The sequence below is a fragment of the Echeneis naucrates genome, chromosome 2 (genome assembly GCF_900963305.1).
Source record: "Echeneis naucrates chromosome 2, fEcheNa1.1, whole genome shotgun sequence".
NCBI classification, from domain to species: Eukaryota; Metazoa; Chordata; class Actinopteri; order Carangiformes; family Echeneidae; genus Echeneis; species Echeneis naucrates.
This window is the reverse complement of record NC_042512.1, coordinates 16211147-16228008: the sequence shown is the minus strand read 5'-3', so window position 1 is coordinate 16228008 and position 16862 is coordinate 16211147. Positions and strand designations below refer to the sequence as shown.

The 16862-nt window shown below is 41.9% G+C and overlaps 1 protein-coding gene across 1 annotated transcript; it reads right to left on the bottom strand.

The window, feature by feature from the left end:
• Positions 1–1403: 1403 nt before the first annotated feature.
• Positions 1404–4214, bottom strand: slitrk5 (SLIT and NTRK like family member 5). Its single transcript, XM_029520629.1, has one exon. The coding sequence runs from the start codon at positions 4212–4214 to the stop codon at positions 1584–1586; it is 2631 nt and encodes an 876-aa protein (XP_029376489.1). The 3' UTR covers positions 1404–1583.
• Positions 4215–16862: the final 12648 nt, after the last annotated feature.

Sequence of the window (16862 nt, the reverse complement as noted above, 5' to 3'; positions counted from 1 at the left end):
ATTCAAGAACCAAGCAGCTTTTTTTCTTTTTCATAAAACATATTTTCTTAACATCTAATTTTTAAACAAAGAAATATATGTAAGATATTCACACGTGAAACAAACCAATTAAAAAAAAATAAACGGAGAAGTAGAAATGGTTGGGAGAAAAGGCAGCTGTACGTGTTAATCCCTGTCAAGATTTCGACCCATAGGCTTCGTCAGAATGCTAAAATAGCACTTCATTACCAGTCAGCTCCAATGATGTCAATGTAAATGACCGACTTGTAACCTGCCAGACAGCAACATGAATGCTGTTGTCATGGTGTAATTGCAAAGGGACAGGATCAGACAATGTTCATTGATTGAAAACCATTGATTCTAATTATCAATGAGACACTAGATGTCCCTTTAAGTGAAACATATTTACTGTATCCACAACATAGTCAATTACTGGCCATTGTGTTGTAATTTCATTAACAAAACGAAATGTTTAATTCCTAAATCACTTCTCCAAACTGTTTCATTGTATGATTTTGTTCGATCTCAGAGTGAAAGCCAAGCTGACTCCTCCACATCATCATGAATAGTCTTTGTTTCCCATAAGCACATTATATGAACCTGACATCATGTTTATTTGATGACAATAACATAGTTTGGTCAATATAGTGCAATAAGTGCAAAGCAATTGAAACAAATAAAATTGATAACGGATAGAGAATCTGCGAATGCTTGTATAAAAATAGGTGTTACATTGATTAAAATATCAGTATTACACAACATAATTAATACTTCAAATATCATTATGAATTTTGTTTTTGATAACATATCAATTCTACATATTAAGAATGAATACTCATATTCATTTTTAATATAATAATCTCCTTTATGAGAGCTCAGTGAAGGCCAATTCGCCTTCCAATTCCAAAAAGTGCAGAAAGCATACAAAGACACTTTTTTTTTTTTCATCTTCTTCAAATGACGCAGTCTTTTTTGAACATTGGGGGTGTGCCACTTTCAAAAAAAGCCACTTTTACAATGCAGAGCTACGGTAAATGAAACTACAAACATAAGTCTTTCCGAGGGGATCATGGAGTATGATGACACATGTAATATTGATGTAGAATCAAAAATTTTGAAAAGACATGGCAGATTATATCAATAAATACTTACTTACAGACTACAGCAGAAAATAGTCCTACACAGTTTTGATGATCTGCTGTACAGTGTATTTGTCCAGGAGTGATTTTATAAACATTTCTTTTCTGATTCACAATATACCTTATGCATGGTTATATTACTGAAAATGATGTTGGGTAAGATTTGCCTGTACACTTACATTTTGTGTGTTATTCGATCTTCACCATAGAAAAATAGATTTGCATCATCAGTTAAGTAGAGCAATTTTGTTCATCCTTGTTTCAGAAAGCTGTATCCATTCCTGTCATGTCATGTTTCAGAAATAAGAATAAGATTGTTCGGCACACCCCGTTTCATCGCATTCGCTTTTGCTTGTTTGTGTTGTGCCAAGGCACCCTATGAACTGAGCCACTGTTTCAAGGGTCAAGAGAGAAAATGCTTCATTAGATCAGTGATTCTGTTGCTCAGAACTGGCTAAAGGTGGTCTGTTTCTCAAGAACTTCGAGGTAATCGGGCTCAGACTGTAGTTTAGCTTTTAGCTCCAAATACTCATTTCTGTTGGGCTCAACATAAACAGTACTTGGTGCTGTGCCATAGAGCACCGTTTCCCTTATCCTCTCCGGGTGCAAGAACTGACGTCTGACATCAAAATTCGGGTTGTATGTGTACGACACAGGCCCCGTGTACTTGTACTCTAAATTGGCACCTGCCGGGATAGATGGGATGGACTGATGAGGGGACTGCTTATCAGGCTCAAGGATGCCTCGGAAGAAATGGTCTGCATCCTGGACAGGGGAGGGGTTTTCACGTGGCTCGATGGTGCTAACACTGTACGTGGGGCTCCTCATTGTACTGCTATCCCTCTCCTCATCCGGGGCACTCCTGTACGTGACCTTGAGCTCATGTAGGTCACGGTAATCCTCCACCGTGTTCCCCTCCCGTGACCTGTAAATGGGGTTTTTGCACATATGGCCCATGGGATGGGGAATATACTCATAGACGTGACCGGCTGGGGCCTTAACTTTAGGACCAGAGCGGTTGCTGTAGAGGCTGTACTGCAAATTAAAAGAGCTGACATCTGAATTGTTGGTGCTCGTACGGTCGCTCTGTGACTTTTTGCGTTTTTTCATCACCACAACAAAGAGACCTGCAGCCACAAAAACAGACATGATGAAAACGAGCAGGAGGCTGAGGATGAGGACAGAGAGGGGGACGGTGCTGCTGGGGGGGTCGAATTTCTGCGGAGCGGCTGTGGTGATGATTCGTTCGTCCATGGGCTCGTCTGTAGGGGGAGTTGGAGAAACGTAGTCTGGGTAGTCTGGGTAGTCTGGGCAGAGCTGCTCCGATTGGATTAAGCGAACGTCCATTCCTGTGTGTTGTTTGGGTGTCTCACATACGACCTCATTGACCACAGTGCCAGCACTTAGCTGCTCCAGCCATATCTTCATTCCCACTATGTCACAAGAGCAGTCCCAAGGGTTTTCAAACAGATCTATCTGCAACAGCAGCTTCAGCTGATCTAACACACCACTCACAGGCAGGTTTTGGAAATAGTTGTTGCGCAGATTAAGCCGAGACAGGGAAAGGCTGGAAAAGATGCCCACAGGTAAAGTTTTCAGGAGGTTGTTGTTGAGGAAAAGCAGCTGAAGATTAGGGAGGTAGCGCAAAGTGCCCGCATCGACTTCCTTAATTTTGTTGTACTCTAAATAAAGATACTGCAAGTTCTGCAAACCAAAGAACATTTCTCCTGTAAGCCTGTCCATGAGATTACCATTTAAATACAGCCTACGCAGGTTGGTTAAATCCCCAAAAGCCCGGTCGTGGATAAGTGTTATCCTGTTGTTTCCCAGGTGCAGCAAATCCAATCCAGTAGCATCAACAAAATCTGATCTCCGTACCACAGGGATGTAATTTCCAGTGAGATACATTTTTTTAGGATTGTATGGCTTGGGTTTTAGATCAGAAATGCTTTCAATTTTTCTCTCTTGGCAGTTGACATTTAGCCCAATTTCAGATATCTGCAGATTACATGTGCAGGCAGTGGGGCAGTCCAAAGGCACAGGAGATTTGGTCTGAAAAGCAATAATGAGGCCATGCTTGACATGTTCACTGTCAGGTATTCGGGAGGTGGGCTTTAACCTAGTTCTGTTGAATTGTCGCGTGGCCTTGGTAGGCCTAGAGGAGGACCTAAGAACCGAGGAGGTGGCAGAAGCTGTGACAGCAGCAGGTGTGGTCTGGTAATATCCATTGGTGCTGCTTGGGCGTGCAGACCTGACCGTCTCGTCTTGGGGTCTTCTTGGGCAGAGTTCCTGCTTGGACACCTCATCCAGGTCCCTGCCATGGAGCCTGAATGGCGTCTCACACACCACTTCTCCCACCAGAGCTGTGTAAGCTATACTCTCGAGCCATGCCTTCAGCGCAATGAGCTCGCAGGAGCAGTTCCATGGATTCTCCTCCAGTTGTAATTCCGCAACTTTGCCCATGTGCTCCAGGAGGCCGACATAGGGGAACATCTTTAACCGATTCCCCCTCAGGTCCAAGTGAGTCAGGGGGACATTTCGGAAGATATTCAGAGGCATGGCAGAGAGCAGGTTGTCATTCAAAATTATCACTGTTAGTTGGTGTAGTTTGCTCAAGGCATTGGGTTCTATATTGGTGATGTAATTATAGTCAATCTGAAGGTATTCCAAACTCTCCAGTCCCGCAAAGGTGTCATCCCTCAGAACTTCAATCTTGTTGTTGTTTAGGTGCAACCTTTTTAATCCCTGGAGTCCATTGAAGGCACCCGACTCTACCTCTGAGATATCATTGTTCCCCAAGTGCAGGATGGTCACCCCGGTGTAATTGATGAAATCATTGACTGACAGTTTCTTCAGGAGGTTCCCCGTCAGGAGGAGGTGGTACATAGAGAAATGGACCGGGCTGATCTCTGTCAGTCTGATGATCCCCCGATTCTCACAGCTCACCGTCAGGATACCTTCCTTCTCCTCGCATGTGCACAGATTTCGACAAATCTCCCCATAATTGTCATACATCTCGACCAGCCTCAGAGATGATGCAATCAGAAGGATTATTTTTAGGATCCAGATATGCATTTTTCCTGGGAGAGGATGCCCCAGCTCACTCAAGTGCGATACCAGTATGAGGTGTCATCTAAGGAGGAAAAGAAAAGGACGGGTTCTGTTTTACATAGAAATTACATAAGCGAAAACATGTATAGTATTTACAACGTATGTGTAAATTCACATCCGGCAATGGTGATAAAATCAAACACACTTAGACAAACAAGTAGACCTATTAATTTTCCTTCATTATGCAGATGTCGGCAGCGTTTCTTTTTTTGAAGCTATTGGAAAACAAGCGACCCTTATGAATTTTTAATAACATCCTACTTAAAATATATAATCCAGTTGGTAACACAACTAACCGCGGCGGATGGCCACTGCGCATTTTTGATAGCTCGCCTGAATTCCAATCCATCCTGGGAGGGGGTTTTTTTTGGGGGAAGGGGTGGGGGGTCACCATCCACCGTGTCCAGACAGATAGATTTGGTCATTTACTAATTCAGTCCCTTGAGAATTTCCAAACACACACACACACACACACAAAAAAAACGTCTCACCGTCAACATATCTCTACCTACATCGCTTTGTGTGATGGATGATGTTGCCTCTTTTTTTTTTTTCCCAAAATTCAATCTTTCCCTCAAACTAACATTAAAATCACGGAAATCAACTCCTATCACCTCCCCACAAGATTTCTCACTCACCCCGCATACCCGACGACTTGGCAACAGTGGGGAAACTGTCGGATGCCTTCTCTCCAGCTCCGTGCAAACATCATGAGGACGGTGAAATTTATTCAGCCGTTCTGATTAAAACGATCCGAAGTGAAATATATATATATATATATATATTTTTTTTTTTTTTAAAAAGGGAAACAATAAAAGAAATGTACTATTTTAAATGGCTGCGTCAAGCAGTTAATGTTCATCTAAATCCGGCCTGTGATAGAAAATGAATAAGTCGACAGTCGCAGCCCTTCTTCTGCCCACGGGCGGAAAAAAAAAGAGGAAAAAAAAAAAGAAATGAGAGGAGTTGATCAAAAGCAAATGAGCAAGTGCGGTAGATCTCAACGCAGATCAGTCAGTGGAGCTGCGTTTTGACTGGCAGGAAATAATTCGATAATCAAGTAGGCTATACTGCACGGCATCTGCTACATAGAAGGTTACAGATCTACCCCCCCACCCCCCCTCCTACCCCCCCCCCCCCCCCCCCCACCGCTCACCCTCCGTCAAAGACGCGTGAGCGCGCGTGCACAAAGGCGTGCGCGAGCGCACGTTTGGTCTGTGTGCGTTCCTTGAAAAAGAGCACAAAAAGCCTACACATAGAGCCAGCAAGTCACCGCGAATATGCTCATTTCAACATCCAGGGACCTTTCTCGGGTCCCTGCGTGCTGTGATGTGTCCGAGTCGCACTTCCATCTCCCCCCCTCACGTCCCTCACAATGACTCTATTATCATAAGCTAAGAGGAAGGAGCCCGTGGATATAACATGGATGACTTGAGAGCTGCTGGTGCCTGTGCAGAGGCAGCGGGCTGTCATTTGGAACAAGTTAAAAAAAAAAAAAAAAAAAACTGTGATGAGATATGTGAGCACAGAGATGCTTGTTATTGCTGTAGCCGCAGACACCTTTTTCTCAACAAGCATCTGAAATCCGATCAACTTCGGCTGGTGTGTGGATCAGAGGTTTCAGCACCTTGGACAGATCTACAGACGACCCCCCCCCCCCCACCACCCCCCCCCCCCCCCCCCCCCCCCCCAGTATTGGAGCGTGTCGAGCGGCGGCGCAGACAAGCAACAGCCGGGAAATGATTGTCCTCTTACCGTGCTGATCCCGGTGAGCGCCACAGCATCCCCACAATCACGGCTCTGCCCTGTCTGCTTTCCCCAACCTCACTGAAAACATGGATTTCGTGACTTCACCGTCAGCCTTTCGGTCTGCTGGCGGGGTGTGTGTGTGTGTGTGTGTGTGTGTGTGTGGGGAGGACAGGGTAAAAAAAAATAAAAAATAAATAAAAATAAAAAAAAAAAAATCCTTGAAGTCAAGTCTCCTCGGTGTTTAGCTCCATAAACCAGGCATCGAACAGCACATGCAGTCTCATTCACGCAAATGACGTGACAGCCAGCGCGGCGAAGCGGGCTCCCGTGTTCTTCCAGCGGCGACTGAAATTAGCAGTGTCATCTCGGAAAAAGAGCCAAAACCAAAGTTGGAACATGGTAAAGAGAAGGGGGCGAATGAAAAGGCGGTAATCCCACATCAGACAAGACTTGCCGCGTGCGTTTTAACTGTGACTTTCATCCATGCGCACTGAGAGGCACGATTCCTCCTGTCTGCTGCCAGCGGTGCGGCTGGTACCAGTTCATGCAAAGATCTGCCCGGGGTCGCCTTCAGCTGGCAGAGGCAAATCGACCGGAGATCAGTGGATGTGTTCCTCCAGCCTCAGGATGCCAGGATCCGACCCCCCCCCCCTTCCCTTCCCCACCCTCCTTCCTTTCCTTCAGTCCCGCATAGGACATAAGATATCCTATGAACACAAGCTTTATCTTTCCACCAACGTTTCAACTAGTGGAAGTTGATCTTGGTTGGTGCAAACCAGCTCATCCCCCTAACAGCGATGGAGGTATTACGAAACAGTTACCGTCGTGTGGCCGCCCAGAATCACTCATAAAAACGCACAAATCCCTCAATCTCAGCTCTGTCACAGCACGGGAATGAAAAGCAATTTAATGCGTGCAATACTCTTTAAGGGGGTATGGTAATATGGAGGAGGGAGTGATGGAGGGGTTGTGAGAGAGGCGGGAGGCTGGAAGCAGACCCGCAGAGGGCAGCACAATGATGAAAAAGGCATCTTAGCCGGCTTGCATTCTCAAGCTGCACTTTGCAAATCAGTGTTTTTAATTCAGGAGCCGCAGCAGCTGCAGCAGCAGCAGCAGCCATTTGATTTGTCACCCACATCTTTAGCCATTTTCCAGCACGCACAGGCCATCTTATTTCCATGCTTTCAAAGCCACAACGAGATGTTTTTCCATTATCGTTGCTTTCATGATGCCATAATTCTTTCAACTTTTCTCAAAGAGCCTTTGATTCCCCTGAGAAGAAAGTGGGAAGCAGATGCACATGTCCCCGACGCTTATCCTACATCCATCATGTCTCTTTATTAATAATTCTGGAAAGCTATGATTGTAGAGTGACAGGCACTGTTGCAATATGTTTACTTATTAGCAGCACATTATTCCCATCTCCGCCCTCAGTGAGGTGATGTTTGCATTGTTTCAACGCTATCTTAAATAGTTTTTTACCAAAATGCATCTTCTATGTTTGTACAGATGGCCTTTAACTTCTTTCTAATTTTGCAGAATTGTTAATAAAGCTGCATCAGCACAAAAAAAAAAAAAATAAGAGCAAACAAACATGCATTTCTACACCTTATCTCTTCAGAGTGCATGGATTAAGCCTATAGTCCCAGAAAAGACAAATTTACAAATTGAAAGAAATGAATTTACTCTAGGATTAGGCTTAATCCAGTTTTGCTCCACATACTCAAGTCTACTAATGCTGCCATGTTGCTGTAAGCGCTGTGTATTTTACTAGATCGTGGCTTATTTGCCCCTTGTTGAAAGAGCAAATCAAGTCAAAGCCACTGCTGCCCTCTTACCCTCTTGCTGTGGGACAAGAAACTTTTGAAGCACTTAACTAAAGCCTGAACAGAAAATCGAATTAAATCTAGCATATGGTGGGCCGCCATGTCCAAAGAGATTTCCCACTTAGTCAGTATTGTGTGGTAATAAGTCAACTCTTATGCTCTCTTTAGCATACAAGGAGCGACAATAAGCGGATGTGGCATCTGTGCCGCCTTTCCGAAATTAGCCATGGAGTTGCATTGAATTATCATAAAGTGTGTAGCACTGTAATCGCATTAACAGTGGGCCGTCCTTTGGGAACGGACACATCAGGATCTATGGTATCCCGGCTGGAATACCGCAATGGAGAAACTAATGCAGTAGGATGTTTGCTCCCCCCCCCCCCACTGGACGGGACTGAGACTGGCTTCCCCTGAGAGGCACTGAGGCATCAAAGAGGAGAGTAGCTGTCCTGAATCATATATATTTTTTTTTTGCCAGAAATGACTTTGCACAGTGCTGATGGGAGCGGTAGATACTCCTGATAAAGCAACACCTCGATGATGATGGGGAATGTCTGGACAAATTTGAGCAGATCTTACTTTGTAATATCACAGAATTTCATTCTAGTGTCTGCGCACAATTTCTGAGCGTGTGTGCATGAGCATAAAGCTCTCCACCACAAAGGCTAATGAGTTCATACAAACATGAAAGCTATTATCATACGTGAGCTGCATCAAAGACGTATTATAATCAGGGCTTGGACATATGTTTAAATAATTAGATGCAAATGAAAATTCACGCTATGGTGAGTTTCACATGCATCATTTGCATGAAGCCCTCTTAATGTTTAAACTCACAATTAACATAATAGATGCAAAGATAATGCAAACAATAAATATCTAGACATTGAAAACCATTCACTTATTTCTGGAAGAGCCCGCAGTTTGGCTTTGTTGGCACAGAAATCACTGGCCAACGACTGTATGTCAACACTATGAATCAGCACCAAGGTTTTGTCCAGGTACTGCAATTAGAATAAACGCCATCTTCACATAATATGCCTCCCGGGAATCAGAAATTAACTTTTTGTTCCCATTTGACACTGACAAGTGTGTGTGGAAAGTCATCCAAACTTGGGTAGTGTGCCATGATCATGAACTTTCCAGCAATTTGCGCACTTCAGTCTTAATATGCTGATGTGAAATTAGTTTGGAAAGTAGTTTTATCCAAGTTTGTATTCTGGATTCATTTGTCTGTGATATCAAAGAAAAAGCCTTCTGGTTGACAGGCTATGAGCCAAAAGCAGTGGGAAGGAGAAATAATGAAAAGTGTCTGAAAGAAAAAAATCTCAGTGGGGATACAATATCCACACTGCACCAATGGTTGTTTTTGAAATATATTTGACAACGATATATTTAGAATTAATATCCCCAAAAATCTATTAAAATTTAATGCCCTGCTTGACGAGTTCATTGAGGAAGTTTGTGTGCCGACATGTGGTTAGGTGGATAAATGTGCTCCCAGTAAGCAGGACTTTTATTTATGTATGAGCTGTGCTGAGCTGGATGAGATATACTCTCAACAGACCTGATGAAAATATTATATTTAGAGCCACATTATCAATGATTTAGAAACAGGTAGTGCAATTATGTTAGCAAGTCTGAAACCACTTTACGTTGGAAAAAGTATGTGAGTCCTTTAGTGTTACCCGGTTTCCTGCAAGGATTGTTTAGAAAACGTGGAAATAAATTACACAAACTGGCATTAACAACTACAATTTTTGTCTTTACCGAACACATCAATTAAAGATTTAGAGCACTGGTGGAAAAATTAAATGAACACTGACTTAATATAGTTGACTCTTCTGCGGCAGCAATAACCGCAAACAAGCTCATTCTGCTGTCGCACCCAGCGTCTCCTGAACATCAGACGTGAGAGAGCCACCCTGACATCCTTTAAAATACTCTGATAAACTTAAGATTTATTTTCCTCTCAATGTTACTGACTTGTGTTGACCCAGGAGCAGCCAAACGCTCCCTTCACCCGACGTCAGGTTCACATCAGCTGTTTTTTGTTTGATTCTAATTCACTATGATCCTATCTGATCTGATTCCTACAACACATTCTGGGGTTGCTCTCTCTCACAGTCTCTGGGTCTCAAACAGAGCTGCTGCATCATGCTGCCTTATACAGAAGAAAGAGGATCCTGCACAGGTGTGCTAATGCTGATCACACTATATTTAATTGGGTCATTGGTCATGCTACCCAAGTCGGGAAATGTTAATGTGGTTTATTGTGTTTTCTTGAATGAGTTTGTCTCGTGTCAGAAATGGCAAAAGAGTCACAGATCATGCCAACTATGTCGTTGATTCAAACAGTTTTGGCAGGTTGGAGAAGGGGGCTTTTGCAGCAGTAACTTTGACTTTTGTTTGTTGAATTCTACACATGAATGGAACTACCTTGTTTATTTTACCTGTACTGTTTTTAAATCTTACAGTTTGAGCCAATCACCATGCAGGAAGTGTTCTGAAAATTTAGCTGCCATAATAGAAGGCAAATTCTTTTGTCAGCAGAGAGCCTGACACGCATTGTTCAGTGATTAACTTGTGGGGTCTCATCTGGCTTGTGGGTCCAGAGGCCAATTGGTGCTGCCAGCAATTTCCGCCATAATTCACGAGGTCTCCATCAGGTCTTCGGGGCCAAAGTCCGTTCAAAATTTCATAATATGGAATCGGAAAACAATTTTAGTTTGACAATGCAATTCAACTGACACACATGGAAGAATTACAGGAAATTCCTCTGAGAAATTGCTGAACATAAACAATGATTAAACCCTTGATACCCTGTTAGTTCATGTAATGGAAAGAGGACTAATGAGACAACCAAAGACGGATGGGAAACTGTTCTATTGCTCTGTAGTTGTGTCGCTCCAACAATCACACCACTAAATTGATTCATTGCTGAATGCACCTATCATAAATGCATCCTTACAAATACATGCTAATTCATGTTTATCAGCTGCATTTCAATTTGACAACTATGTTTAGCATGTACACATAAATATTAACACTAATGTGTGATTTACTTGCAGAAGGCCTCCCTGCTGAGTTATACATAATGGTGACTCAAGCTATTCAAACTTTAGGCAGCTGTAGAAACTTATGTGTTGACAGAAAGTGAAACACTTGCATCCTTAGCAGCAGTTAGTGTGAGATAGATAGTGGTAGCAGTAGGTAGCATTATCACTGACTACAACCATGTATGGGCAGAAAGTATTCAGGTTTCTCCAGCAAGGTATCTAAGAAAATACAATGGAATATACCAGACTGGTTTCGTAGAAAACAGACAAAGTGTTGTGAAGATACTCAGTTTCCATCAGGCACAATCCACACATTAACATTTTTCAAATCCTGATCGGCCCAGCTTTTTCTACATCACCATTAAATGTGGTTTTAACTTATGTTCTTTGGTAGATTACAGGATATTAAAATGCCATCTCGATTATGATTATTCCTTAAGGGTGATTTAACATGGCCCTCGTATAACAATGTCACACTTGCAACATCGGCAGTTACAAACGTTTCATTAAATGCTGCTGAATACGTGCAGAAGACCTAACAATATAATTTACTTTATTCGAAAATGTGTGGCTATATTCCTTTTCACACAACCATGTTTTCTGAGATGCTGATATGTAAAGTCAGTGGTGGCCCCCATTAACACAAATATCTTATGGATTCTCTTCATGTAAATTTAATTTTAATGATGCTGTCAAGTTCAGACTCCTTCGCTGCTTGAAATAAATGAATCTCAAACATCAATAGTCCAGTTAGATCGTTATAGTTTCCTTCGATGATTGACTAAGTATAATCTACTGGATATTAAGGTTCACAATTATTTTTCTACTTTTACAAGATTTATTAACAGATTAAAAGCTCTGTTATTGGATCTGGAAGAATATTTTTTCTCCACGATAGAAAACACATCCTATAAAATCAGAGACAATACAGAAAACATAATATAGTTGGTCTCATCTGATTTGCACAGACCTAGCTCTTCTCTAATACATTTCCTAACAATAAGAGGCATGACACAATTTTTTCAGTTCCTGTAGAAGCGATATGACTGCAAGGCCATGTGACTCGTGTTCTGCATGAAACTCATCATAACACTTGATATCAATGCCTTTTACTTTGGTCATTATGCTACCTGTTCCTGGCAGAGCACCAAATCAAAAGCACTGGAGCTAAAACCTGTGCATTCATCACAGCTCTGGATGATGTAGAGCTCTGGTGTGAGTTCCCACAAAAGAGCAGGAGCACAGCTGCTTTGACAGCCATGATTGATGGTCAAAGCATGCCGACGTGGTGGTTAGCTGAGAACCCTTGCCTTTGTTTTTCCCCATGACTTGGCTTTCGCTGGCAGCAGCAGAGTAATTTAAAAATGTTGAATCGGTAACATGCAAACTTAACCAGGGGCCTTCATGAAACGAGGTGCTGACGATGCGATAAGTGCATCCTCACTGTATCAAGATTGACTTATTAGCTGCCTGCACAGGGGAACAAAGCAGTGGACTGTAACTGAGTCAAGTCCATTCATTTGACTCTAGTCAGCGAGCAGGAAGGCTTTCAAGGTTATAGATGCACTTTAGGGCATGATGCACAGACAACAATGTATGCCTTTGTAAATTTAACTAACCAATCTGTCCGTTAATCATTCTGTCGAGGAATCAATCGTTACCTCTCAGTGCTTTTAAAATGTTAGGCTCATTATTTAGCAGTTGCAAAGAGCATGATATGCATGAGTTGGCTTGGATTTGCAACAAACCAAATACATTTTTAATAACTTTAAACATTGAAAATACAAAAGTGCTCAGTCTAAAACAGCCAGAACCAGTTAATCTGTAAGTTGGTGCAATAACAAACAAAGCAAGCGTGAAAATCACGACAAAGTGTGTGAATTTAACTGAAATTTGAATCTGAGCAGTCCCAGGAATTCACGGCGTGCAGAAGAAATCATCTCTATAAAGCTGGGAAGGCAATATGGCAGTGAAATTTTGATGTAGATACAAAATATTTTCAGATTGCCGCTCAACAGGGGGTCCCAAATCGTCCATGTTCAAAAACATGAAAAAAAGCTGGAAGACCTTTTTTTTTTTACTACCGCTGTAAAGTTGATGGAAAACAAGTTTCCAATACATAAGTACGTCTATTTAAATGTGTCTTCCAGCAAAGTCTCTTCTTTTTCCTATGTGAGCTATAATTTGAAATGATTGGGGAGGAGGCTGCTTTCCTTCGTGGTCAGATATCAGCTGGTACCAAAGTCTTGAAATGTCTTCAACAGAAATTTATAGAAATGTGCAAAATGGTCAATAAAAATGATCATAAAAGCCAAAAAATAATAATTAATAATTTTACCATTCTTTTTCGGATTAAACACAAAATTAGATTTTAGTCAGATAAATGGAAAATACACAACATGCAAACTGAGAGCTTATGAAAGGCGGTGTGGTATATCTGTCATATCCCTGTAAACATGCGAAAACACAACAACACATACACAACTGCAAATCCTCCTAGTAAGTCAAAGTGCGAAGCCCTACTTTTGGTTTGTGTGGCAACACTCGAAAGAGCTTCCATGAAATCTAAAATCAGCTCCACTAACTGCCACTTCACAAAAGCCCTTCAGGGTAGAAAACAAAAGCAGGTGAGAGAAGTGGATGCCATGTGGATGCATACAAGCAGGCAGGCTCTTGGTTCTCTTTCCCATTTGTCTATCATACACTCACTGATTTCTTGTCTTTGACGGCTTTTCATAATTATTTTAAAATTTCAGAGCTTTCTATAAAGATTGTAATTTTAACTACACTTTCTTCCATTTCAAACCCCACCCGCCCCCCCGAAGGAAAAAAAAAAAAAATAATAATAAATCACTGCTAGATTTTGATCTTTGATGAACAAGCAAGGGAAAGAGGGGGCAAGGCTTGCCAAGCCAATTAGGCAGCCGGTAATAGATTTGTAAGTCACTGGAGGAGCCATTGCCCCCTATTTAAATAGTCAAGATAATTACAGTATGTTCAAAAAATACAGATGAGAATATCAGCATGTAGAAATCAATTTAGCTCAATGCAGCTTCTTTCACAAGTCTTGAATCAGAAGTCAGACGAAGACTAAGTGACAGAGAAATCCTTTGATTTCCTGTTCTGTCTGCCCTGATGTGACACCGACTCAAAAACAATATTCCCCAACAATTAGCAATGTTTTGGTGCTCTAGTATTCAATTAAACTACAGAGCAACGAAAGGGCATTTCTTGTTCAAATTCAAAGACGCTTCAGGTGCCAGTTTCCTCAGGCTTTGATGATTAAACAGCTTGATACTCAACAACTTGATAAAAGCTGCCTTTGTGTCAAATGCTGATTTCTGTTGGTTGTATGTTGTCTTGATTGATTATCTGGATTTCCTTTTCTGCTTTTCGGGGTAGATTCCTTTGGGAGCATCAACATAAATGCTTGTTTTTTTTAACAGAGTGGTGCTGGAGAATGTCTTCCTGAGAGCAGATCAATCAATAACAGATACAGAGTGATTGTCCTTCTGTTCTGCTGGTATCTGGGAAATGTGTACAGAATACTAACGTTCAGTGCCGGATTTGAAAACCGAAAATTTTGCAATTTCACCAAAAAACATAAAAAATCCTAAAAAGCAATGTTTTATAAAACTAAATATAAGAAACAAAAATAAAAAGCTTGCCTTCATCCGTCGGGGGACGAAAAGCATTAAAGGGTTTAATGGTTCTGTAAGCGTGCCCCACATTCGCCTTTTTCGTTCAACCTTTTGCTTCTTTTAGAGGCACAGTGTGAAGTACTGGAGGCTTTGCAGCAGCAAGTGAAGGTTGAAAGATTGTGCAGCAGCCAGGCAGGGCCTGACAGTCTGGGCACTGGATCAGTCAGTAGATTTGGGGGCTGGTGGCTGGTGACTAAAGCTATCCCCTAGGTGCACCGACAGAGCAACTTCATCCTGGAACCGAGATTGTGTATGTGTGCGCGTGCGCATGGGTGTGCGGGTCTCTATGTATCTGAAATCAGGATTTGTCTAGCCCCTGGTGGACTCCCTGATGGCCTAGATGGAGAGCCCAAACAAGCTGAAGATGCATATGGCCTAGAAAAATAGATTTTACACAGTCTGTGCGACAGTGAGGAGATTATATTAAAAAGTGCTCCTGTCCTTTCGAACGGAGGACACAAGTCCTCCCACTGTACTGACAGTGAAGCTGAGAACAACATACTATTTCTGAACGAAATCTTTGCTTGCTGAGAAACACACAAAAAATATGCCCATTTTGCATTTCACATACTGATGTTTCGATAAAGCTGGAAATCCTTTTCACTATTGGAGCAGTTATTTTGGATGTTGGTCCTCATTTGATCACATTTATTTGACTAGACTTCCGTGTTCTGCAGCGTCAAATTATATTTGACAAATGCTGAACAATTAACGCATTGGTACAGTGCGTGTTCATGTACAAGAAGAGATCAGCACACAAACTTATTTTTAAATTTGTGTTTTTGATAATGATGTAATTTGCAGGGGCGGTTGGAGACTGTTGTCTTTCTTTTGGTTGCTTTTCTGTGAGTCATGCTTTTGTCTTTCCCTCCTATGTGATTCTGCGGTCACCGTAAAACTGCCCCCCCACACCTCTCTGAGATCCATTAGGATAAAATTACTCCTCCATGCTCACACTTCTCTGGAGTGGCTCGTCATATAAAGAAGGGAGTAATGTGTCTCATAAGTCAATGTCAACTTCAATCACTCAGGAGATCTAAAAGGATATTGTGGTTCATTTTGAGCATTTGAATGTCACATTATTTGTGTGAATGTCCTCAGTTTGTCCTCTATGGGGACAAACAGATGACGGTGTGTGTGTGTGTGCGTGAGCATAAGTCCTATCTGAGACTTCTAAGCAATGATGACAAAATCTGTATTATTGATATCCCTGAGACAGCACAAATCTCGTGATGTAAATGGAATTTCGGTTCAGAAGATTTTGGGTTGTTTTTTTTGTTTTGTTTTTTTTTTGCAATCGTATAAAACATTTTAAGGTCACCTGAGCGTAGCTCACCAACATAAATCCAATATCATATTGAGATAATAAACAAATTGGTCAGTACTGTGTTATCTTTGCAGGATGGCAGTCTTAGAAACAGTATTTCAGAGCATGATTGCTGCCCAGGTGCGCCTCACATTTGCAAACAAAAAAGCTTATTTCATGTGGTATGGCTTAAGGATGTGCATTTTTTATAGCCAAGGAAATTGAAGTTGACCACATCAGCACTGTTGAGTTAAACGGGTTGTTGATTGTGGCATGTGAAATGTTGGACCAAATCTCTCTGACAATTGTGTGAAGGTGCTGGCAGGGATTAAAACATGCAGCTCCTGAACATCCCAAATACTGTAATTTCTACAGTGCACCAAGTGAGAGGCATAAAGAAAGTGTAACATGGCGTTAAACAATTGTATCAGGACTTTGATAATAACTACTGATGCAGAGTGGATACATTGCAATCAAAACCCATTAGGTCAGAAGGAAAGTGTCCAACGGTTTACAATACAGCAAAAATCATGCAAAATCCTCCCTCCCGGCAAAATATCATTAATCCACAAGTATTTCTCGTTAGAGAGGGGTCTGCCTAAAATCCATTCTTCTTTGACTGAGCTAGTTGAGCTTTTCGCTTTGGTCTCCCTTGCTCAGAGAAAGAAACAATGAAATCTAGACGTCAATACAGAATATATGTCCACTGGGGAACGTCATCTTGGACACACTATAGACAAAGTATGTAGCTTTCAGTCCCCATTGACGGGACACAATCAGGCCAGAGCAGCTGTTTATTCTGGAAAGCAAGGTGGACGACATGGCTGTCATGAAGGTCCAAGACCAGTAGCTGTCGCACAAAATGTGTGTTCAGACAAAGACACAGAAATATAGAATTACCCCTGGACGGCTGTTTGGCAGTGAAAAGGATCATGCAAATTGTGCAAAAAAGCAAATCTAAGCACAGTCCA

What these genes read in the sequence shown, in the direction of transcription:
- slitrk5 (XM_029520629.1), bottom strand. Translation starts at nt 4,214, where the DNA reads ATGCATATCTGGATCCTAAAAATAATCCTTCTGATTGCATCATCTCTG.